The 25,628-nt window shown below is 39.0% G+C and overlaps 1 protein-coding gene across 4 annotated transcripts in view; it reads left to right on the forward strand.

The window, feature by feature from the left end:
* st18 (ST18 C2H2C-type zinc finger transcription factor) overlaps positions 1-24,401 on the forward strand; it is a 39,033-nt gene extending 14,632 nt beyond the window's left edge. The window contains exons 3-24 of one of the 4 annotated variants that reach the window (XM_085377293.1): positions 4,544-4,659; positions 7,640-7,691; positions 8,545-8,575; positions 8,755-8,942; positions 10,174-10,176; positions 12,780-13,472; positions 14,158-14,292; positions 15,182-15,272; positions 15,368-15,460; positions 15,993-16,201; positions 16,487-16,686; positions 18,538-18,783; positions 19,823-19,932; positions 20,523-20,585; positions 20,898-20,966; positions 21,234-21,296; positions 21,634-21,714; positions 23,158-23,379; positions 23,533-23,621; positions 23,773-23,876; positions 23,975-24,121; positions 24,261-24,401. In XM_085377293.1, coding sequence (XP_085233419.1) covers positions 4,544-4,659; positions 7,640-7,691; positions 8,545-8,575; positions 8,755-8,942; positions 10,174-10,176; positions 12,780-13,472; positions 14,158-14,292; positions 15,182-15,272; positions 15,368-15,460; positions 15,993-16,201; positions 16,487-16,686; positions 18,538-18,783; positions 19,823-19,932; positions 20,523-20,585; positions 20,898-20,966; positions 21,234-21,296; positions 21,634-21,714; positions 23,158-23,379; positions 23,533-23,621; positions 23,773-23,876; positions 23,975-24,121; positions 24,261-24,401 — 3,146 coding nt within the window. Of the gene's footprint in view, positions 1-4,543; positions 4,660-7,639; positions 7,692-8,544; positions 8,576-8,754; positions 8,943-10,173; positions 10,177-12,761; positions 13,473-14,157; positions 14,293-15,181; positions 15,273-15,367; positions 15,461-15,992; positions 16,247-16,486; positions 16,687-18,537; positions 18,784-19,819; positions 19,933-20,522; positions 20,586-20,897; positions 20,967-21,233; positions 21,297-21,633; positions 21,715-23,157; positions 23,380-23,532; positions 23,622-23,772; positions 23,877-23,974; positions 24,122-24,260 lie in introns of those variants that run through there. The other 3 variants (XM_085377291.1, XM_085377292.1, XM_085377294.1) reach the window with 3 other exon arrangements.
* The last annotated feature ends 1,227 nt before the right edge of the window (positions 24,402-25,628 follow it).

Consider the following 25,628-nt stretch of genomic DNA (forward strand, 5'->3'; position numbering starts at 1 on the left):
TTATGTTCGACTCATTCCAAACAAAGCTTACGCAGATTGAGAATTCATATGCCAGAGGTAAATCCGAGTTAACACGGATTTATACTGGCATGAGTTAAAGGACTAGAGTTTGTAATCCAGGTGGCCGAGGGATTTTACCATACAGTGGCAAAAATCACTTAAAACTCCCCCAACATCCTGAGCCACTGAGCCCAGTGAGTAGACAGATTGTTCAGAATTGATGACAGCACAACTATTACAGAGCTGGACTCTGTCTCTGTGTGTGCATGTATGTGTATCCGCATGTTTCTGTGTATGTACGTATGCTCGTGTTTGTGTGTGCGCATATGTGACCATGTTTGCTTCCTATATGTGCTCAATTAATACTAAAGGGTCTGTTTAGAATAAGACCTTGACAGATTGGTCTTATTTTTCCTCAGCAGGGTAGGGGAGGTGTGTTGGGACTACTGCCTTCTATCTGCATAAACATCCATAGCATAAATAAAAATACAGCAACCTCCATTTCTGTGGCCACGACTGACTTGCAGTTCGACCAAAGTCACTTTAATATCTAAATAATGTTTTAACACTCTTTGATCACCGTACACAATGCACTAAATATAATGGGTAAGAAAAACAAAGGGGCATGTCCGTGTGCGTGTGGCGCAGTGTCAGTGTGTGCGTGACCGTGCACACCCGTGTGCACTTGTGCACATGTGTGAGGAGGACAGAGGAGCAGAGATAGAGTGGAGTTGTTTAATGACAGGAACAGCTGACTCATTTAGAGAGAGCAGTGAAAGGTAATTAACCCTGGGAAAACTACAGCTGCCATGCGAGCTGTTCACTTGAGCGCAATCTGATTAGGAATCACTGCTCGAGTCCTGACTCCTTTCAGACACTATGTGTTCAAGGTAAACTTTTCCCTCTGCCCCGGAGAGGCCCAGAGCGCCGGAGACCTGCCTTTTGTGACGGGGGATTAGCTGGAACGGTTACTACGTTTCTCCAAATTGCAGACCACCTGGTAGCATTCATGCAACCTCCTTCATGAAAGGGGCTCCTTGGGCAGGAACAATGAGCAGGATTACTCTGCTCATTGTTACACCGGGGCTGGAACTTCTCTCTCCCCAAACACCTGTCCCCAAATTAGACAGGTTTGAAAAACCATGTACATGACAGAATTCAAAGATTCAAACTAACATGAGAGCGGTTTGGCAGGCTGGAGACTTGCCAATGGATGAATTGTTTGCCGCTCCATTTATTATCCTATTGATGGATAGTGCAGTGAAAGGAGATACTAATTTTATTTGTCTCAATATTTTGGTGTCCGTAATTGGATTGAAATTCACAAATAAAATAGCATATCATCTAGCCTTTCATACGATGAGGGAACTAAAAGCAGCAGAAATTTGGTCAAAAACAAAAATTGGCTCTTTGATGTCAGAAGAAACAATCTGGACTTGGTGCCTCTGTGTGGTCCGGCTCCAGATGAACTCAATTTAGAGGGAAGGCTTTGGGATGACTTTGGAAAGCGATTACAAGATTCATAAATCACCTCGGCAAAGGTGTCACCATCTGACTCTTTTATGGGACTCTTGCTAACTCTGTCCAATAACAAGTTTCCCCTGTAGTTATGCCATCATAACAAATCATTGAAGCGTTAGTGGCTAGCCAGGCTCCTAATTGTCTGTTAAGAATTCTGTGAGCTGTGTTCTTTTATTGAAGCATCTCTGTCTTGGAGAAGTGATAAGATGCCAATACGCTTCTCTATAAAAGTACTCTTTGGCAAAAGGCACAAACACTTTGCTTGGCCGTCAGGGTAGCTGTGAGGCTGTTATATCTGAAATCGCAGTTGACTTCAAGATTTTGACTGTGTCTGCATGAATCCAGAAACCTCCATTACACAGAGGAATGCTCATAAATTGCTGGCAGATTCTTTCTTTTTTAAGATACAGTATTTTTTTGCACATACATACTGCACATGTAAAAAAGCCTAATACTTTTCTTTTTCTGAGCTCTTAAAGTAGAGTTGTGCAAAATATTTTTTTGTTAATATAAGGGGAAATGCAAGACTGTTCATCCTCTTTTGTCCCTAGATTCAGGTGAAAATATGTAATAATATTATGAACAGAGCAAATCTGCCAGCGCCGTGAAGTGTTGATAAACTGTCAATTTTACCATGAAGGTAACTGACAATTACACATTGTGAAATGTTAAAAAAAAACAAACCTATAAATTGCACTTCTAAAAATTATGATCACTTCACCTTCTAAATTACATATTTTTTCTTGTGTTCATGGAAATCTCTCAAAAAGACATAAAAAGTCGCTTTGAACAGAAGTTTATCCATTTTCCATCTGACATAATTAAAAAACAACAACAACAAAATCTGTCATTTTAGCTGTGCATACAGTTTTACCTGCTTCTACAGAGATGATGGGATCACTTTCCAAGCAGGTAGCTCACCCTTTAGCTTCAGCTAGGCAGGCTGTATGTCTGGCTGGTTCTCAAACCTCCTATAGGGTCAGTATGAACTGAGATCAGTTCACAATTTCCTCGCAGAAATTCATTACAAGAAAATATGAAAGTAAAAGGTGCTATCGCCTGCCGTTCACTCTTTATTATACACAAACAGAAAACACTTAGCATGTAAAATTAATGTGAAAATTATTCCCGGGGTAAACTATAAACACAGAAGTTACCCCGCACATTTACCCTTTTTTTCTCCTTCCCCTAGATCAGAGTGTAATTGCCAGTAATCAGGTCTGTTTGCTGCTGATAAAACCACTCTGAATGCGAGGAACCCTCTTTGTGTGATGACTCAATTATGCCAGAAGTGGCTCATCAAACCTGGCCCATCAGCTGCTTTAATAAATAAGGAGGAAAACTTGCTGCAGGCGCATTATAATTCCATTCATTCCATAATTAAATCCATTCCAGTTTTAACCCTTCACTCAGTGTGCTTCTGGAAGAGGAAACAAAAACAGGGAGCGATGGGAGGAGGGGGGGGGAGTACACACCAGACAGTGACCTTGCACAGAGCACCCATCCGTTCCCTATAATTCAAAATGATACTGTTGAAGAAAGGTTAAGAGAAAAAGACTCGCGGAGAAAAGGATGGGAATCAGCTCCTGTGTTTTATGTATGCATTGTTTCCACACACGCACAGCCTTAGACAGTAATTATATTAAAAGAGTAATCTAATCATAACAGTTGGTTGGTTGAGTGTGCAGCACTGACATTTTGAAATCTTATTTTGTGTAATCTCATTTGCCTCTATCATCTCGCCTGTACCCCCCTATCTAAAGGAAATGTAAATAATGTAATTAATTTTATGGTCTCCAGAATCTTACTTTGCTACTCTGGCCCGCTTTATTGGTTTCAAGATGAGGTATCTGCTCAGAGTTTTTTTTTTTTTTTTACTCCATCACAATAATGTCTGCGTTAATTACACGAGAGCGTCCCAAGTGCACGGATAAGCTGGGAACAAGGGGACACAAAGACTCAAGGTCAGTGATGAATATCCACAGCAGCTGCACAGTATTAATAAGGCATTATTTGAAAATAATAATAATAGCATCACTTACAACAAAATGCGAGAGTGCGGTTTGAGTAACGTCAGGAGCGTTGGGGTGTTTTACAGACATTTGCTCTCCACCATCTCAGCTTGGATCCAGCCTCTCTGATAATGGTGCGAGGCAATGGTTATTCATGATTGCTGGACTGGGAAGGTCTCTCTCTTTTTCTATCCCCAGTCGCAGCCCATTCTCTCCTCTGTGGTGGGAATGCTAGCAGATGGGGTTAGGGGGGAATGGGCTGGGCTCAAGGACAGCTAGCAGCCAGATTAACACATAGAAAATCTCATGGACCCTCAGCATCAGGCTGCCTCCTTTCCCCCTGAGAAATCTGCCCTAGACGCAGGGAAACCATCCTCTGAGAAGCATTATTTATGTTGGACTTGGGGTGTGTGTGTGTGTGTGTGTGTGTGTGTGTGTGTGTGTGTGTGTGTGTGTGTGTGTGTGTGTGTGTGTGTGTGTGTGTGCGCGGGGGGCATAAATATGATTCAGCAGATGACGAACAAGCCCGAATAGTAGTGAGTCTTTTTCATATGCTAATGAAACTGAGTGAATAACCCCCACCCCCCTACTTTTCCCCCCAGTTTTGTTTTTCCGGGGAAACGCTCTGTGAGCTATAATTAAGAAGATGTTTTTTTCTTTTTTTCAAAGCTAACAGAAATAAATAATTCCATAATAAGATCTGTGAAGTGAAGAGGCTTAATGTACTCATTGTGTTCATCCTTGTTTTCCCTCTTGGATGTTTTGTATTAATTAGAAGCAAGCAATTTGATCCCTGTCAAGCAATCAATTTGCATCGTGTTCCTTATTCCATGTGAGATGTTAATATGCTCTTTCCACCTGTTTTCTGAATACATGTTCATGTTCACACAACAATTTAAAAATTTATGAATACAAACCCTCCAAAAGTTGGTTTTGGGATATGTGAAAAAGTTACAGATTGTGGGGTAAGATTTTAAACTTGTACTTATGTCTTTATTTTTTCTTCATAGATAATGAATTACATGATCATTTCCTGAAAGATAACAAGCGTGAAATCATCGACCAGGGTGAACAGTGTGGATCTGGCATCTTAGTCTACAGAGCGCTTGGGAAACTACAATCAAAGGTAAATAATCTGTCACAGACGTGGCACAGACAGAGCCTAGAGTGTAAACACAAAGTAAAAAATAAGTTTTGTTAGGGACAGAAAGGGATAAATGCTTGTGTAACAGTGTTTTGGATAAGTAGCATGCTAAGTGGTGGAGTGCCACTGCCCCTTTGACCACAGTGATCATAAAGTGAGATTGGTTTTTACTTATGCAGGGCTGTGGGTGGCTGGCAGATACTATACTCTTTACAGGCTATTGCTGAATCCGCTTTTTGTTAAGTGATGATTGCCTTTTATATGTCAGGTTGTCTCAACTGGATTTGTAGCCTAGTAGAAAGTTTAGAGAGAGATTTACTCAGCACTATTTCAGTGCAAGGACTTTAAAGACACACTAGTGTTTCACCAACATTAAAGTATGCAAAATGTTGATCACTTGCTCTTTTCCTTTTTGTGCTGCTTTTTAGTGTGTAGGTGTGGAACTCACAAATATATCAGTAAAGATAAATCAGTGACTTCATATAGACAAAATATAAATACAGTAAAAGCTTATTAAGCTTTAAAATTTACTGTTGTCGTTATTCTTTCCTATATTCTGTTCTAATCTGAGTGCATTTACAGCAATCCCATTTATTCCTCTATATTGTGTGCACAGTTGGAAGAAATTAAAAAAAGAAAGAAAAAATATATATATATGTGTGTGTGTGTGTGTGTGTGTGTGTGTGCGTGCGTGCGTGCGTGCGTGCGTGCGTGTGTGTGTGATATAACTCTCTATATATTTATCTTTCTTTATAGATTTTTATTTTTAGATTTAGATCAGTGATCTAAACTTTTTCTGACTTGCACACCTTGAAAATCTGAAAAAAAGTCTCACCACCTACTTTACAATTTTTACAAAGTGGATTTTTTCATGAATTTAAGATCAGCAGAATAACTTAAACAAATTATATTTATTTAACTTGGTTCGACTGAATATCACTGACCAATTAATTTGATTTTTAGCAGATAATTACGGTGGTTAATATGTTAGAATTAGAATATTATACAGTAAAAATATGCATATTTTAAATTCCAGCGGTAAAATTTTATATTAACCTGTCCCTTTAACATTTTTAAGGACAGTCTATGTTTGCTAACATAAGATGTTTGTGAACAATTGTGACTTTTCCTCTCAGTACAGACAAGACATTATTACACCTGCCTGTCTTTGTGAGTGTAGAGGGTTTGGGGCTGTACTTCCTGACAAATATAAATGATAAATTACATAAATGTGCAAAATGTTGTTTATAAATGCCATATGTGGAGGTTTGATATAGATTATTATTATTACCCTGTACACCATCACAAGTCACCCTGTAAAATGTATAATCCACTAACGAGAAGAACTGTCATAGGAGAAAAAAAATGAAAAGGTAACTTACATAATGATTTTAGCCAGATTGTTTAGGGGATGTCAATAAAAGCTCCCATTTGACCCTGATTGTATCTATTTGTTCTGCTTTTGTAAACACTCCACATCACATGTTTACCCATGTTGTTGCCATGCCAGGAATACCTGTTAGGAAACCACAGATACCTAACAAGGCCTTCCTTGTTTTATTGTTACGTGTCACTCCTTGTTATATGGATTTGATACAAACTGTACTGTGTCACGACGACTGCTAACAGTGCGTCAGAAATGCCTGTGTGTCTCCATTTCGGAGCAGCGCTCACAAACAGACTCAGACTTCTATACGTGAAACTGATTGATTGAAAAAGAAGCTCTAGTTAAATATACAAAACAGCCACTAAAACTATTTATATCAAAATAGTTTTTACTGGTTAGGCTCACAATACTTACCATCTATTATTCTTATTATTCCTATTAATATAATCATTAATGTCATGAAGTTTGCTTACTTCACGTACATAACACACAATACTCTTGACTGATCAGAGAAAATGTAGATACTATAAAATAATATAAGAAAGTTATGTAAATATTTACATAAGATAGGCACATCTAAAATGTCACATAAAGAAAGGGGGGGAAAAACACCCTGGTAACATTATGAGTCAGCTGTGATATTTCAGTGCACTGATAACATCATTTGAACTTTGATTAATGTCCATGTTATAATCTCAGGTTGCATGATGCAAGACCAACATTTTGCCTTCAGAGCAACACATTTATACAAAATGTTAAAGCATGTCTGTGTGGAAAAGTGTTACAAACTAATGAGGTACATTCATTTTTACAGAATGTAATCTATAGTGTTTGGGAGTTGTTTGTCTCAATAGGCTCTAGTAATCAAAAGTAATGAACCTATTATGAGCAGGACCTCTGAGGGCCCGGCGTGGCATTAAGAGTGTGGCACATAAAAGGTTTATTAAAGGAAATTAAGGTCCATCACTGCCACACCTGCTCCCCTATTATAAATGTATGACAGGTCAGTGCCTTCAATCACAACAGCAAACGAGAGAGAGGAGTCATGTTTCCCATTACCAGGGAAAAGTAACAGCATATCCTATGACTCACAGATTTCACTGGCCTGTGACCACTATACGCCACCATCAGCCTGGAATAATTATGTTTAATAGGTTTTATTTGGGACCCACAAGCAACAGCCAGCGAGAGTGGATGGATTTTAGCAACTATTTTTGTCTAAACACACTCTCTGAGGTGCTGTCCGTACTTTAATGTCATTATTTAGTGTCATTACATTTTTACTCACCTTTGAAACTTTTTTTCCTGGCATTATACTTTATGTGTTTGCATATTACTGGTGTTTTTAGAGCTCTTTGTGATGTTGCCCCCCCGCAAAAAAAAAAAAAAAAGATTTTGAGGCTCAGTGGCTCTGGTTACCCTGCTTACCTGCCAAACAAGGCAAAAAAAAAAAAGCACATTAATCTATTAAGTATTTAAGCCTTTTGTAATTTAAGAGAATTTAATTAATACACATTAAATGGATTAAAAAGGCTCTTTTAGTTGCTCATCTGTACATTTAATGGTTTATTGCAGATGGATTCTGAAGGTGAGGAGCAAACCTTGAAAACATGTGACAGTAACACAGGTGAGTGCAGCTTTCAGGTTTAGTTTGCTTTTAAATATGTGCACACACACACATACACAGATATGCACGCACACACACACACGCATTCCACTTATCACCATGGGCTAGGGGTATCAGTTCAACAATCCAACTTTATAACTGTCAATTTTATGTATTGTCTTACCGGTCTGAAGAGCACTGCACCGCCATTTCATTATTCAGAGGGGAATAACTTCATTAAATTGGAACACTGGCTCAAATTAGTTAAGGAGTGTGTATATATTGTGTGATTGAAAACCTCTAGACTGGATATGTCATTATGCAAGTGTTCAGGGCCTCTGAGGCCTTCCTGCTCACGCTGGAGCTATTACTACAACTGGGAAAATTCATGAAAAGTGTTATTATTGGTCGTGCTTCATGGGAGTAGGGGTAGAACTTGTGAATGAGATTTATGCAGGCCTCTGGGAAAATTGATTTACCCTTTTAGATCATGTTGTCAACACTGTCAAAAGATGAGCTACTGTTGGTTTCCCAGAGAATGAGCAGACTGAATGAAAAGCTTTTCAGATCAATGAAGAGACCACTTCTACATCCTTATGCTGATTATACCCGATGGCATTGTAAAAGGGAGTAAAAAATCTATGCTAAAAGCTTGGATAAAGCGCGGGTAGCCCATGTGGTATCACCCCTAAAACATTATCTACAAAACAAATATTTACAGTATGTTGTAAAATTTCGTGACTAATAGCCCAAAAGTAGTCAGTTGCCTTAAACCCTTAGATGAAAAACATGTTGACAGATGCTGTGCTGCTGCAGTGGAAATGTAAACACAACTTTTTTTTATCTGTTATTTCTTGGCCTTTATTTTTCACAGGGCTGGCTGACTCCATCACTGAGACTCACAGGTAAGCATTTTATGAAGTGCGCGCACATTTTCGCCTTTAAGCCAGAAAGGAATCACGTTCTTCCCAAATCTTAGATGTGATTGCTAAAAAAAAAACTGTAGTCTGAAGTTTAAAATAGGCCAACTGAGGCCTCCGCTGACCCTGCTGGGTTTTTCCTCTATTCCCTTGTTCCCCTCCAGCCCATATGGGTCCATGGCGAGGAAGAGGAGTGCTCAGGAAGGGGTGCAGGGTGCCCCCATCAACAAGAGAAAGTCCCTGCTGATGAAGCCCCGCCACTACAGCCCCAGCGAGGCATGTGAAGAGGAGAGTGAGGACCTGGCACCGCCACAGGACAAAGAAGAGCTGAGGAACATTGACACTCCAGCAGGTAAACAGATGTCCTGTTGTTTTGTCTGTTTTGATGAACAATTGACGCTGAATTTTAAAATCCCATCTGTTGCATTCATATTTCCCTCCCTCTACCATCAGCCAGCAGCCGCAGTCATTGTGCAGTGGAAGTGAAAGACTACACTGCTGGGTCCACATTAGTTGTGTCTCACATCCACAAATTGAAGTTTTGACAGCTGATCTGCCATGATATTTTTGGCGTGGCTTTACCCTCTTTTGATGAGGCCAAATTTCAGACCCCTCATCTGTCCTTTTTCAATAGCCAGTCCAAATCAATTGAATCCATAGAATGAGAAACTGAATGGAGGCGTGCACCAGTTCACTTTGATTTAAATTAAACTTCCTCCATTCTTTTCTACAAAATTTTTATTGAAGTTGCCTTTTGTGAAAAACAAATGAGCTGTCACCGCTGCTTGGCTGGCGTTCCGCTGTTTTACTCTCTCTTTTTTTGTTTTATTTCTTTTTCTTGTTTTTTTTTTTTTACTTACCCGCAGGGACACTTCATCTGCAGCAGTTAAAAATTGTTGATTTTCACTTATGCCGCCGTCCTTCTCACAAGCAAAAATGTTTTCTTTTTTCCTAATAAATTGAATTTTGTGCATTTTGGCAACAATGCTCGTGGTGTACATGTGCATTCTCGCCCACTATAATCTGCACTGATTTGGTATATTTTTAACGATGTAACTAAGCAACAAACGTAATTGTCCCTTTCAAAAGCTTTTGTTAGGCCCTCTAACACAGTCTAATACATAATTAGGCATAATGTCTACAGCTCATTATAGTACACATGTGTGTAGTTAAATGGACCAGGAGAGTAGCTCACTAAATTGTGTGGATTCATTGGAAATGGAATTTATTTGTTTCCTGGGTTCATATTACATTACAATTATCTAAGTTATTCACTGTGCATCACCAGTGTTTCCTTTTGTTGTTGTGTATTCCAGATACTTTTTCTATTTATCATTGATTGACTGCTTTATATATTTTTTTCCCCTTATTTGAACCTGATATTCACTAAAACAAAACAAAATCAAGCCAGAATTTTTTTAAAAACTAAAAAAAATCTGAATGTGTCAAAAGAACACGAATATTGATAAACATATTCAGAACATATTTTGCTGTGATTGTCAGATGTGGGGGCTATTTTCCTGTGGTAAAAACAAAAATTGGAAAAGTGGACTGGAGGCAGTAAGAATTTTTGCAGAAGGGAGCTGGTCATATCTGCATTTTAACAAAAAGGGAGAAAAATAAGCCTCTCGTTTGGTTGAGCCACACTGTGTTCAACTCCAGCCAACTGCAGCCCTGCTGCAGAGTGCTGGTAATGGCTATTCTGGAGTACAAACTGTTCACCTGTTCCAACACACAAACCACCGGAGGGATCCAAGTTTTTTTCCTCCGTGTCTTTCCTTTTTTCATTGCACTGCTGTGTATGTGTGTGTGTGTGCATATATATACGTGTGTTTGTGTGTGTGGATGTCTGTGTGCTTGTCTGACTGTATGCGGCTGTGTCAGGCCTGGGAGTCCATCTGGATGAAAAACAAAACCCTTGTTGCTTGCCTCATAAATGTAAATATGTGTAACTGGCTTTAATTTTTCATTCAACAGGGTTTGTCTTTAGATGCCTCTTTCGAAATATTTTTCACAGCAGGGAACAGATAGTAACACACCGTAATGTCGCCTGAGCAAAAATGCATGTAAAAGCACAGACATGTCAAACCAGACATGTGCACTTAACAATGCAGGAAATCGTATATTTAGCTTTTTTTTTTCATTAGTGCCACATAATTTCTGTCGTTTTTTAAAGCTGTTTTGGCAAGGATTAGGTTTTTGTGTCGCTCCCATTAATGAGTCGCAGCTGTCTGATAATGCCTGTATCTGTACCGTCCTCTGCACTGTGTGATCTGATTCTCACAATCCATCTCTATCTATCTTCTCAATCTATTGAATCCTACTTTTTGGTTTGGCCTCTAATGTGTGGCTACTTAAGAGGATATAGACTTCCCGTGCAGCCTACTGAAAGTAAAACCCCTCACAGTCCAAAGAGCTTTAATAGCGCATAAGTTTGTATGATTTTCGAGGATCAAGAGAGATTTTGTTGAATCAATCCAGATGATAGCTTTCCATTGTTAATCACTGACCATGACTTAATATGATCAGTGGCGTTAATAAAACGTTGTCTCAGATGCATTTTGAGGGATAACCCTAACCCTCTTTGTCTGTTCCACTGATCAGACTTTCAGTGCATAAGGTTTCACACAATCTTGTGGCTTTCTGTGCGTATGACTGGGATTTTTGGATTTATTCAAAAAGATGGCAGGCCAAAGGTCGGTGCAAATTGAATTATTTAGAGCACTCAGCAAAATAAGCCGGAAAAAAGAGATTATATATAAGAAGACATGCGTGCATATTTTATTCATCTGCACTTGAAACATTATATGTGGTTTCTTTAACACCCACATAGGATACAGAATGCCAAAAGCTAAACACTGAGTAATTTGCTTGATTTAATAAAAATCTGAATTTGTTGAAGAGCTTTTATTCGTTAAAACTTTTTCGTAATGAATCTACCTCCTACTGCAGTATCCCGCCTTTGATTTTAATCTCAAATAATATTATATGTGGTTAAGCTTCCCAGTAAGCAGCAAATATGTCGAGGCAAAAAAAAAAAATAAAGATCTTAATAAGCTCATTATATTACATGCACAAATTCAGGCAGCAAATAGCATGTAGAACATAGGAAAGGCTCGTATCAGCAGCTATTCTGTGCTCCGCATACAGTACACAATCACACATTGGACATGTAATTTCAATATTTCACAAACACCTGTTTTAATTTAACAGTTTCAGTCAAATTTACTTGTAAAAGCTTGATAATTTTTTTATTTTCAGTTCAGCTTTTGACACTTTGACAACCATTAATTTTCCATGTAAATGCCCTGAAAATTATTATTTTTTAAAGTGCTGTAATGGCTCTTTTTTTTTAATCTAATCAAATTAAGCCAAAGATTTCATATTTTCAGCAAGTTTGGGTCAAGTTCACTAAGTCTCTCATTTTTGTGGGCAAAGCGGGCTCCCGTTTGTACCCAACAAATATTATCATCAGTTTTGTGAGTGCGGTGTATGGCTGGCTTTTCCTAAATCAGGTTCTGCCACACACACAGCACCATCTTACAGAGATTTGTCTCTTTTATCTATTTTCTCTATTCTCTGTTTGCAGGAATCCTCTTCACTTTTCTTGCTCTTATCCCTCGAAACAAGATGTACATTATGTTTTTCAAATCGGTTTTTCGGATGACAACATGTTGCTGCTTGGCTTGCACTTTAAAATACACATAACTAATTATAAACTGATGTTTTCCACCCAACACGGTGTAAATCCTTTCATAATCTTGTCCTAAATCTATATTGGGTTGTTGCTCCAATTGGAAACAACAACAAAGTGAAAAAACAATTGTCTTCCTCATGTCTGGGTTTCATGTTGAACTAGCAGAATGAAGGTTTATGTATGTTATCTAAAATATGCTTGAGGAATTGCTTGGAAATCTGACAACCTTGTGATTATCTTTCCAGTGCATCATGTACTCTTTTAAATCCCATAAATGGTTATAAAAACATGTTTTTCGCAAGATATTTTTCATAGAAAAGTAACACAAAATCTAAAACCTTAAAAGGATTTACAGAAGATTACCATGGGCGCACAATTCTTATCATGCTATGTGACTAAAGGGTCACAAATGAGCAAGTTCAGCATGCAAAGACTTGAACGTGTAGAATAATCAGTGTTGTCTTATTGTTTTAGATGGAAACTTAAACACAGTCAATGGAGTGACTAACAAAAATGGCTGCCATGATGTGGCAGCAAAGTCCAGCAGTTCCCTTGGCTGGTCTGAAGTTACGTCTGTTGGCTCGCCACAGTGTGAGCCGGACACATCTGAACCTCTGATGGATGAAGATGACGAGGAGTTTCTTAATAATGAAGAAGACCAAAGTCACGACAGGATGAGCAGTACGTCCTCGCCACAGAGTCAATATGGAGACATGAGGGAAGCCGAGTGGGAGCCTCTGGCTCTGTCTGCCAAGGTGAACAGCTCAGACTGCAGTCCTTCCAGACTCTCTGAAGATGTTACAGGCAGGAATGGGCACGTGAAAGAAGAGCCTCACTTAGAATTAGGTGGTCCACTGGGCAGAGCGAACATTTTTCAGGCTGAAGCTTTACGATACAGGCTGCTCCCCACGGAGGCGGACAGTGAAGGGGAAGCAGAGGCAGATAGGCCGCCTCGGCTAGACGCCTGGGCTCTGGGCCTCCACGAGAGAGGCCTTGAAATGAGCCGAGGGAGGGTAAACCTGAGCCTGCTGGAGCAGGCCATAGCTCTGCAGACAGAGCAAAGGCAGGTCCTGCACCATGCCTACAGAGAGATGGACCGGTTCCTCATGGAGCAGATGACCACCGAGAGGAGGCACCACAGAATGATGGAGATGGACGGCAGACTCACCTATCATGGAGGAAAAGGTAATAAGAAATAAAAAGGTTGATCTAAAGAAAAATCCAGTTTCATCCAGTTTAAATCAGATGGACCACTTGTGATTTGGATGATTGGGCGCTCAGAAAACATTAAAAGGAATAAAAGAAGCATTTTCTTTTAGGGGGGTGGGGTAATCAGAGGGAGGAAATCCTCTTAAAGACTAAAAAATTTTGGCAACAAGTGAAGTAATAAAAAACAGTCTAAAATAAAAAAAGAACAAAATTTTCTGATGGAATTGCGTCTACTCAGAATATTGGATTTTGATAGGAATCAACTGGATATTTAACCATGACCATAAGTCTTAAATCCTCCTAAAGTACCTCTCATGTTTCCCTCTGATTCTTCAAATGACTGCAGCTAAATGTGTAATCCTAGATGTAATCTTTCGATGGGTGGGCATTAAGAAGTGAATGCTCTCCGTTAAACTGCAGCCATAACTAAAATGACAGATTAATAGATGGTATTGTGAAAAAAAGAGAGGCTGACTTTGCATGATATTTCAGTTTCTTTACCTTTGTGTAATATGCATTCAGAACAATATATACAATATAATATGACACTCATATTTCTTTAGTTCTACTCTTAAAGACAGCGTAGCTGCATTCATTTTGCCATCACTTAGTGGTTATGGTGTTTTCTTTATTGTAAAATCTTTCTTTATTGACTCTACAGATTCTCCACGGGCAGATAAAAAGGATATAAAGTGTCCAACTCCTGGCTGTGATGGCACTGGTCACGCCACCGGCCTGTACCCTCATCACAGGAGTCTGTCTGGGTGTCCTCATAAAGTCCGAGTCCCCCCAGAGAGTAAGTCACTAAGCGGTTCTGTGTGTGCAAACAGTGTAATGGATGGTTTACACTCACAAAAACGACCAGTTTTACATTTTACAATCAGCCGACGGTAATTGAAATCCTCTTAGCACGAGCCCAAAACAAGAAAGGCCTGCTTATACATTTAGCTGAATTCAAAGACGTGCACAAAACTTTTCAAATAAACTTAAAGGATTTTCTCTCTCCCCCTCCCTCTTTTTCTTGTAATGTGTTGTAATGTGTGAATATTGAATTCTTTTTTTTTTTTCCCCCGCATTGGCGATTGTTAAGTCAACAAACATTCAACATTAAACAGTAATGTTACAAAAGGAACAGAAAAAGTAATTAACTTTTTCAAAAAAGCACATGCTCTTAGACTGGAGGCCGTATTTGCAAATCAAAGGGCTAGCTAACGCAGTATTCAAAAATAAATAGACAACTCCAACAAACTAATTGGAGGATATGTACAGAAAAGAAGTTTCTAAGGATACAGAGCGGACCTTTAACGACGTGTTTGTTTTGAAGAATATAATCAGCTGTCTTGTTACGCTCTCTCTTTGCACTAAGCTATTTACATTTCAGCCACATTACAGCATTCCTCACAATGAGAAAAGCCGTTTGTGTGTGCGTGTGTGTTTTTTCTTCTTCTTCTGTCTCTGTAGGATCTTTGCTGTGTAGGCTCTAATGTGCCGGTTATATAAATCTTCACTTAATGCAGGAAAATGTATTTGTTTTATTTCCAAAATGCTCGGCATATATATACGTTGTGTGTTTACCATCCTAATCTTTAAGCTTGATTATGTCTCGCATGTTGCTAATTTAGAAATGTTTATCTTTGCTTATCTGAGCTTATGTCATGTCTGTCTGTTCTTTGTCATCCCCTCAGTCCTGGCGATGCACGAGAACGTCCTCAAATGTCCTACGCCTGGGTGCACAGGAAGAGGCCATGTCAACAGCAACCGTAGCACCCACCGGAGGTACATCCACAGGAGAAATCCATTAGAAACTCTGCACCCTGTTTATACATGAGTTACAGTATTAGGCTAATGTGTTTGATTTCCTCCCCAACCAGTCTCTCAGGCTGCCCCATCGCTGCTGCAGTGAAAGTCTCCAAACCTCAGGATGAGAGCCTGAAATGCAGACAAACACCTGACCGCTCACCGAGGTATTATGCCACATGACGTTTTCAGTGCTCTCAGTGTGGTCACATGCAGGAAAATAATTACAGCGAGCTCTGTAGTGGACTGAAGTTCTACAGACATAACTGAGGTTATGCAAAAAAGTGATAAACACTATTACTGTTAAGGGCGGTGTAGAATATTTTTATTCAGCAATCCCAGCAGAACATGCCTATTTTGAGCTTTCCAAGCAGACATAAGCAATGGTTGCTGGTCCCTGTGAGTTCCTCTCTATTAGAGATGATAAAAGAGCAGAACTCTTTGTTCCCTGTGGATATATCATGGGCAGGATGCCCACTCCTACTATATTAATTAGTCTGGCAACCTGGCTGTGGATCTACAACACACATCAGATCCCAGACTCTGAGTGTACAAAAGCACTGGCATCCCTCAATGGTTAAAAACAATGTCTGCTCTTTACTGCTTTATATTAACTTTCTAAGCACCTTTCTCACAAGTTCCTAGGCGATTCTTTACCACGGTAAAGCATTTTATTGTCATCTGTTTTCCTCCTCGTAGAGCCCTCGGCCTAATAAAGAAATTCGAGATGAACCAGCTGAACTATAGGCTCTCTCACCCGGTAGCAGCCTTACAAACTAGCCTCACAAAAGACATGGACAAGTACAGCAGAATTCGCTTTGATTACGCCAGCTTTGATGCACAAGTCTTCGGCAAGCAGCCTCTGATGGGGACCAACCAGGACCCAGAAATGATGCATTACCCTGATTGTAAGTTTCACACATTTTTTGAAAAAAACAAACAAAAAAACACTTGTAAATAAGGATGTTGGATAAATGTGGATGCTTTTTTTTAGCCACTAATTACAACCTCTATCTACAAACGACACAGATCTACATTGTATATATTTGCAAAGACTGCCCTTTATTTAAATATCTGTGATTGATGCTAAAACAACAACAAAAAATCTCCTCTTTTTTCTGGGTACTTTTAAGTTTGGGTTGAACACCTGGTGTCTCAATATCTAAATGATTTGCTAATTATTTGTCTTTTAGCCCCTCAGCAGTATCCTGGCTTCCTTGGTGCTCCAGGTGGCCGCCTGCCCACCTCTGGTCAACACAGCCCGCCGAGTCAATTCAAAAAAGAAGACGGTCTCCAAGCCGCAGCAGCGACAGCCGCCATCCTTAACCTCTCCACCCGCTACCGGAAGAACATGGAGGCTGTCGCCGACCGGCCCTTGGCAACCTCCACAAAGGTAATCAAATTAGACCACTTGGAAAGGTATTTAATGTGGTCATTTTTAAAGGAACTCTGATTTGTGTATAAAAAGGGAAGACATCAAAAGACTGGATTTGGCAAAGAGAGCCTGGCACTCTGGTGGCACAAAAACAAGGAGGTTTCCACTCTATAAAGCTTTAATGTACACAAATGAAAATTTGTGTAATCACATCAAAAGAAGAAGTACAATCAGCCTTCTTTCTCAATTACAACTACTCGCCTTTTTTTTTAATAAAACATGTGGTATTGTATTTTGTTTCGACATCAGCTGGCATGTAAAAACCTTGAACTGTTGTCTGAGAATGCATCTTGCCCGCTGCAGATGGCAGAGGATATTTTGCTTAGTTATATGATCCAGCATAGGCTGTGTGTCTACACCAGATAGTCTTTAAAAGCATTTGAGTGGATTAAGCCCATCAGATAAAGGAGTTAACATAGCAAAAGTTTAATTCACACAAAATCCAAACTCTTTTTGGAGAAGAGCATAGATCCAAAATCTCTTCTGCTGTCATTATCTGTAATATGGCATTGTAGTCAACTTTTTTTCCAAGTCACTTCATGATTAATATTGATCGCATTCTGTGGGTTACATACATGCACACTGTACTGTAGATGATTCAAGGTTTCCACACCTACACAGCACAGATCCTTGTCTCCCAGCTTGTTGAGCTGAGAATGTGGCCCTGTACCAGGTACCAGCCCACTGAATGAATAAAACAGTGTTAGCAAGTTAATCATCTGTTCTCGTTTACAGCTTAGTTGTCTTGGAGAGACGTACAAAATAAAGAACAGCTTTCAAGTCTGAAAAAAAGGGGGCCATATTTAGAGTGTGATATGTCGTCTGGTGCTTTAACTTATACGCTTTGAAATATCAAATGCAGAAAAACGCTCGCTGAAAACGGAATAATTTTGCACGTTTAAAGGCCGTATTTACATGTCAGTTATATGGAAAAAAACACATATAGATTTAGAGTCTTTGTTTTTAGCTCCAGCTGACGTTAGAGGGAAAATAAATCACAAAAAGTCTGCGCATCCTTTAGTTTTACAGTGATGTTATTTTGATTAGGTACACACACCATCAAATGGCTGGATAATTAAACTGGACGGCCTCATCCAGTGTTCATGAAAATTATCCCCTTTAATTAATTTGAAAGATCTCACACACACACACTTCTCTTTGTTACAAAAAATAATGATGTATAGGGTCTAATGAAACATATGGATTGAATAATTGGTTCCATTTATGGGAAAGGATTTTAACATCTAATGAGGTACAACTTTTAATACCATAAAACAGCCATAAGTCATCATGCTATTGCGTTTCAGCACAAAAACGACAAACACATCTGTCAGCGGGGAAACTTATGCCACATTAAGCTTTTTAATTTTTGCTATAATAATGATGACCTAAAACCAGCAGCCACCCCCCAGCTGCCATCTTGGTTGTGTGTCCCAGAAAACAGATGACACAGCTGTCACTGAAAAACTACACACCAGTGATTATATTTTTTTTTGTGTTCAGCAGAATTAACGCTGGCTTAGTTTGGTACTTTGTCTGGTGTGAGATAAATACACTGTTTGTTTGCGCTGCTTTTCAAGTCAGTTTTCGTGTTTACAGAGAAATGTTACTGGGGTTCAAGTCTGCCATATTGCCTCATTGTCATATTAATGAGGTATTGTGCTGTCTTATTTACATTCCTGAGGCTGTAATTAGAGAATGCCTTTTAATTTTATCCTCTGGCTTATTTGTTTTCATAAGCCACATCCGATTTATTGTACTCTTCTGTAGCACATCAGATTTTGTGCATTTCACCTTTGTTGTCTTTAGGACATGCTCATAGAGGTGGATGAAAACGGCACCCTGGACCTGAGCATGAAGAAGTGCAAGGAAAACGTAAAAGCCCAGAGCAGGACGCCTCCCGACGACCTGCTGTCTCCCCCTGAGTCCGCTGTGGCCAAAGGTGGGAGTGTGCTCATCAGCCCCGCCTTCTACCAGCCGCTGTGTGAGAGAGACAGCTGGGAGAGCCCCATCCCTGTCAACTTCAGCAAAGCTCGCGTTTTACAGGACAAAGAGGTAAAAAAAGAAGTAAAATAAACAAGATTTGGATTATCCAAATCAGAAATGTTCGGGTCAAACGATGAATTTATATGCGAGACAAAATATAAATAAGAAAATAAACCAAATAAGTTAATGCCTGAACTCCCTCCAGGACTAATTAGGTTCTTTTTTTGTGTGTGTTTTATTCATGTATTTAGCTATTAAATATACCGTCTGCAGTCATTTCCCAAAATCTACCCGCTGAATTCTTAATTCTTCAGTTTCTCTGTCATTGTCACCAGATTACACAGATCTTGTAAGGAAACTGGGGGGGAAAATGAATTTTCAGGAATTTAGTATCCTGATATGTGTTACCATTTCATTTTCACCTTGATTGTTGTTTCATAGCATTTCCTTACCGACAGGAATAAAAACAAACAAAAAATGTATCAGTGCTGCCAGATTTACTCAGTTTTGCTCAATAGTTTGACTAAAAATAAACTTAAACCTACCTAAAAAAATTTAAAAAAATCCAAGTGTAGACCTCGCCCCCAGGCTGAATGACATGCAGTGTTTCTAAGAGCATTTATGGAGACATGTTCTAAGGCCAAGCAGAAGCTCGAGCCAAATCTGTTAATCTATAAGATGTATGAATTATATTTACACTGAGGACGTGCTTATCTATTGCCCGAGGGTCTGAATGAGTCTAATCTGGGCTCTAAAGGTTTCGTTTCTTTTGATCTCACAGGTGGTATTCATTTGTACCACGTATTAAGAGTTGTCAAATTTGCCCTGCTTTTACATCACACACAACATCTGGTGATGGCACAGAAAAGAAGGCCCATACGTCGAGTTTGTACATCACAAACAACACGTGGATTAAATATGACTTTAAATGGATGTGTGGTTTACTACTGCAAGTGTAATCTCGTCTGCGTCGTGCACCGCAACCCCCAGGACTTGTTTTAAGAGTATTATTCAGGGATTTTGTTAATTATTCACTTGTCATTGCAGAGTGATGTCTGATACTTCGGACAGTTAAGGTCATGCTGTTATTTTATTTCTGCCTCAGCAGGAGGATTATGATCAGGTCTCCTTGGAAGACCAACACTACCAGGGAGATAGCAGCATGTTAAGCTCCAAGGCCAAGCTGCCATTACGGGATTCGAAGAAAGAGCTTCTGAGGTATGTGGGATTAAACAGCAAAACATCTCGCAGCAGCTTTATCGAGCCAGACACGTGTGATGTGATCATTCCTTTTAGCTGGCAGATGGTCAGTATTAATAAGAAAAAGTGTCACTCCAAACCATACATTTGTTCCAATAGTGGGTCAAAACACTGGAATGAAACTCACTGTTACATATGATTGTAACTGGTATGTCTGCAGGTTCATGTGGAGAAGAAATGTATCTATTTAAAAAGTGAGTTTTCTCCCCGTATGTCCGACCTAAGCTTAACACAACTCTTGACTCTTTGTAGTTAGAGTGCATGCTCTGCTGGGTCTCCTCACGAGAAACGTAGGATCCTCTAGTTTCCGCAGCACAGCACCCCCCCCACCAGATCCCCTCCCCTGTGACATTCAGAGACATTATTAAACTGAATGTTGAGCAATGTAATGAAAAATTTCTACTAAACTTTCCGCTGTACTAACTCTTTTTTTCTCTCTAATGAACATAAAAAGGTTCCCCCTGTATAAGAAAGATTCAGTTCAAGCTTGGGAAAGTCTGTGGGAAGTGGAGTAATCTGCGTATTAAATGCTTTGTGTTCTCATGCAGCTGTCCGACCCCAGGCTGTGACGGCAGTGGCCATGTGACGGGGAATTATGCATCACATCGGAGGTACTGTAATTAATTACACTCTCATTAGTACCAGCTAGCAGATATATAGACAAGGGAAACAATGCTTATTGTTTAATTATGTTGATTATTACAAGTGAAAACTTGTCACTTGTAGCTCGTAGGGTTTTTTGCAGCATATGTCATGTGCTAAAAATGTGATGACACAAAAAAGCTTTCTCGTGACGAACAAGCAGAATTGTGTTTTTTTAAAGTAATTTTGTATAAATATGCAGTGCATTGTATTAAGATTATTTAATTCAGTCGTGATCAAAGAGTGAATTAAAATGACTGTTAGCTCTTTATCCTCTCTAGTGTGTCTGGATGTCCCCTCGCTGACAAAACACTCAAATCACTGATGGCAGCCAACTCTCAGGAACTAAAGTATGTGTTCTGAAAACTGTTATTGTTGCTAAAGGATTTTTCACATTAAACTAGGCAGCTTGTTTTTGCTTCAGCTTGGGTCATCTTGTTTTCCTTCCTTTCCTTTTCCTTTCCCTTTTCACTTCACATTATGCATGATTTCCATTTACTCAACATGAAGTTGTTTTCTATTTGTGCTACTTTTCTGCATATTAGCATGAATCCCCAGCTCTGCTCCCAGTCTTTTGCTGTAAAAAGCACCTGGTCTCTGTGTCTCTCAACCTGCAGGTGCCCAACACCTGGTTGTGATGGATCTGGACATGTGACTGGGAACTATGCTTCGCACAGAAGGTAGCTGAGAGAAATCATCACAACTGAGCATGAAATACATTTGTCAGATGCATGGCATTCAAACAGATGGTGAAAGTCTCACTTTAAAAACACGCTGCACTTTTTGATTTCTTGTTTTTCTCGATTCATTTGACTGCCTTTTTATCTGTCTATCCATCTATAGGCACATTTCAGCTACATATGTGCTAATGCAGTAAAACTTATCTTTTTTTTTTTTTTTTAAACATGAAAAAATTGCAACTTCCTAAACCTCACGGCTGCCTGTACAATTCCAGCCTTTATTGTACCTCATGAATAGATTCTTTCAAGTTAACTCACTGTCTCCAACCATTTTCAGCTTGTCAGGATGTCCACGTGCCAGAAAAGGAGGTTTGAAGCTCACACCAAACAAGGATGACAAAGATGAGCAAGAGCTTAAGTACGATTTTTTCTTCTTTCTTTTTTCTTTTTTGCTCATCCTATGCTGTCATGTTTGTTTGTTTTTTGTTTGCTTTTTTTTCTGTTTTAAAAATAAAACAACAGAAAACATTGGGAAAATGCGTCATGCTTTTGTGCCCGGGGGTATAGTACCTGGAGGCCATTAAGTTAAACAAAGAAAATAATACTTCTCTTGTCCTAACATTAGTGAATTATTTTCAAAGGATTAGTAACATGTTTTTTTTTCTGCAGGATTTCACCAGGGTTTTTGTATTTTTTTTCTATTTTCTGAATGGGATATCTGGCTTATCACTCTTCACAGAGTGCTTTCTTTATAATTATAGTATATTAAGAAAATGTTGAATTGCCGGCTGTGATGGCATTGCACTCATTTGGAGCTTAATCACTGTTGTCTGTTAAAGTGTTATTGGAAAAAAAATATAATGGAATTGATTTGCAGCTTAAATCCAAAGTCTGATATATGAGCCCTTGTTTACTTATACATCTGGACACTGATTTTTTTTTTTTTTAATTACTAATGCAAGGGCACGAGCTTAGGAATTAAACTGGAATAGATCTCATACACATTAAGAGAGAAAGGAAGAGAAAGGGGGAGGGTAGCAAATGTCCCTAGATTATTGTAAATAGTGGGCCATATGGCATGCCTCCATTGTCCGGGTGCCTTGCATCAAGCTACCTACCTGTGGTAGATGTAAGTAATGGGACCGGTGTTGTTTTGTCCTCTAAGTGCTGCTTTGCTGTTGAGTAACAAAATGCTGAAACAGGCTTTTTGCAGCAGCACTCCACAGCATGTGTGCCATTTGTATCATCTCAGGTGACCTTTCACCTTTATCAATAAGGGAAAGGGTTAGCCACCTCCAAATTACATTCTTTCGCATGAGGGGATACATGACAATTATCTGTAATTCATGTCACTCCATTACTGACCTGCAGAAAACAGGCCTGAAAATGCAACTGACAAACTCTTAATGATATTCAATGTGAGTTGTGCTTATGTTTTCAAACACAAATACCATCCACCTGGAAATGTATACAGTGAACAGAGGGCCCATTCAAACTCAAGTTTAGAGGATTAGTTACTTACAGTTAATGTGATTTTTCATAGCCCATCTCTAGTTTTTGGCGACTTCATTTTTTAATCAGCATTTAGATGGATTAATCAACTTAATGGTTAACAAATCTTCCGGTCTAGTTATTGAAAGAGATTTTTTTTTATTTTAATGGTCCCAGAGATTTTTTTTTTTTTTTTTTTTTTTGCAGTTTAACAATAAAGCAGTTGCTGTTGTTTTTGCGCAGCTGGATGGATTTTGTTCAGTGGGTACCACAAAAAATAACAAATGTTATTAAATGCAAGCTAGTTAGATTTTTCCGTAGTGTATGCATGTTTTCAGCGCCTCATCCTCTTTGTTTGTCACTACGGTAGGTGTCCGGTAATTGGATGTGACGGACAGGGCCATATATCGGGAAAATACACATCCCACCGCAGTGCAGGCAGTTGTCCACTCGCTGCCAAAAGACAGAAGGAGTCGTCCATCAATGGGATGCCCTTTGCCTGGAAATCCAATAAACAGGAACTGCCCCATTGTCCCTTGCCTGGCTGCAATGGCCTTGGACATGCCAATAATGTGTTTGCCACTCACAGAAGGTGAGGCCGCCTGTCCTCCATTTTATCTCTAAACAATACCGCTAGTCGACATGTTGCAGTCTTACTCTATCCACAGTCTTGAAGATGTTAAAGTTTAGTAGTTTCGGTGATTTTCTCCTGTCTAAAATTGTCATTTATGGCCTGCTGAACTAGTTTGTCCGGTTGCCCGCTGAACGCACAAAATATCAAGAAAAAGTACTCCGAGGAAGAGATGATGACTATCAAATTTAAAGCCAGCAGTGGTAAGCTACTCTGACATTTTGTGTGGCATGGCAAGTTTTTTTCTATTAGTGACACATATACTGGTACAAAAAAACCCAGTGAATGAATAAAATAAAAAAATCTGTGATCTCTGCTGGAACATGATAAATTAGACTATCTCCTCTAACCCAGGTGTTGAAAACAAAGATGATATTCAACATCTGGATCATGAAATAAAAGAACTGAACGAATCCAACATGAAAATAGAAGCAGACATGATGCAGCTCCAAACCCAGGTAAGTATTTACTCTCACAAAAATCATTGGTTAAAATAAAGGCGCGAGATCTTTGCCCGCTCAATTTGATGAGATCCCTGTTGTTTTGTACCCGAAAGCAGATCTCCTCTATGGAATGTAACCTGAAGACAATTGAAGAGGAAAACAAGATGATCGAACAGCACAACGATAGCCTACTGAAGGAGCTGGCTCACCTAAGCCAAGCTCTTATTAACAGTCTAACAGACATTCAGCTGCCTCAAATGGTACAGTAAGCCTTGACCACAGTATCCACTCCAGCTCACAGTGTTTAACCTGTCCAGAAAAAAATAAATAATCATTTTCCTGAAATTGTCATTTCTGCTGTGCTGTTTTCACTAATAGTCAAACATGTTTTTGTTGCAGGGGCCCATCAGTGAGCATAATTTTGAAGCCTATGTGAACACATTAACTGATATGTACAACAACTCGGAGCATGAATACTCTCCAGAGTGCAAGGCCCTCTTGGATAATATCAAACAGGCTATTAAGGGCATCCATGTTTAAGCTGTGGAGCTACCAAGAGGTTTCTTTGACTTGGGATAATGACACTAGATAGCTCTATTTTACTGAAGAGTGCTGGCTTGGCTGCATGTATAAGACAAGGCTTTCGGAAATGTGTTTGGCATTTTCTGGTAAATACACTGCACTGAGAAAATTACCAGCCAGATTTGTAATGCTTCTACTGTTTCTGCATTCACTCGATATGTTTATCCTGGTGAGATTTGTTTTTTTAACCCCTCTTGCACTTAATTATTTTGTATGGTTTGCTTGATTTTAATCTGTATGTGTTCATGTCACTCTTATATTATTGCTATTTATTACTATATTTGTTCATCAGTGTATTTATTTCCTCGATTTTTATTTATTTCTAAAAACTGTAAATGCGTAATATTTGAGAAATCAGTTTGACTTTCTGCACATTGTAAATTACATAGAAGCACATTCCAATTTCATGGCATACTTTCGCCACCTAGTGTTGAAAAACCTATATTATTGTTAGTATTATTATTATTATCATTATTATTATTATTATTAGAACATAAGTTGAATCTCCCTTCAAAGTGAAAACCTACCAAAACTACTAAGCATCAATGTTTTTAAGCATTGCTTTCTTTCCTTATTGGAGACTGAATGTATGGTAAGACAAAGTGAACACCAAGATTTAAAAGAAAAAAAAGAAATTGCAATGCAAATGTACTGTACCTTTTTCTACTCAACCAATAACAGCTGAATGCAATGAGGAGGTGACACTGAGCAAAAATGCAACATCATTCTGTGAACTGAATGTCGGATACTGCTTTGCATAGTGTGACCACAAAAAGAGTGCAACAAAAATCAAAACGATCACTTTGTCAAGATGTCTTTCTTTTTTTTTAAAAACAAAACGAAAAAATATAGATATTAAACTGCCTTCTGTGCACACTTTTAGTGTGCATATAGTATGTGCCTAAATGTATATGAATCCATAAAAATATACAAGTACTATGTTTTGTGGTAGGACAGTATTATGTGAATGGTGTCTGATTTAATATACAGTACAATTATTTTCATAGGCGGAAACGTTCCTGATGACTGTTTGAAAGCCGTTGTCTCAGTAGCTGTAATCTCAGAGTCAGGTTTTGAAATATCATGACTGAGATTGAAAGTCTGGTGTTAATTTGTTTTGTTTTGTTTTCTTTGATAGCGCAGAGAGGGGGCAAATAAGAAGGAGTGGATATCTCTTATCTGCTT

The sequence above is a fragment of the Diplotaxodon limnothrissa genome, linkage group LG18, assembly GCF_057381915.1.
Source record: "Diplotaxodon limnothrissa isolate DT_005_m linkage group LG18, D_limnothrissa_male_GT1.1, whole genome shotgun sequence".
In the NCBI taxonomy this organism is placed as follows: domain Eukaryota; kingdom Metazoa; phylum Chordata; class Actinopteri; order Cichliformes; family Cichlidae; genus Diplotaxodon; species Diplotaxodon limnothrissa.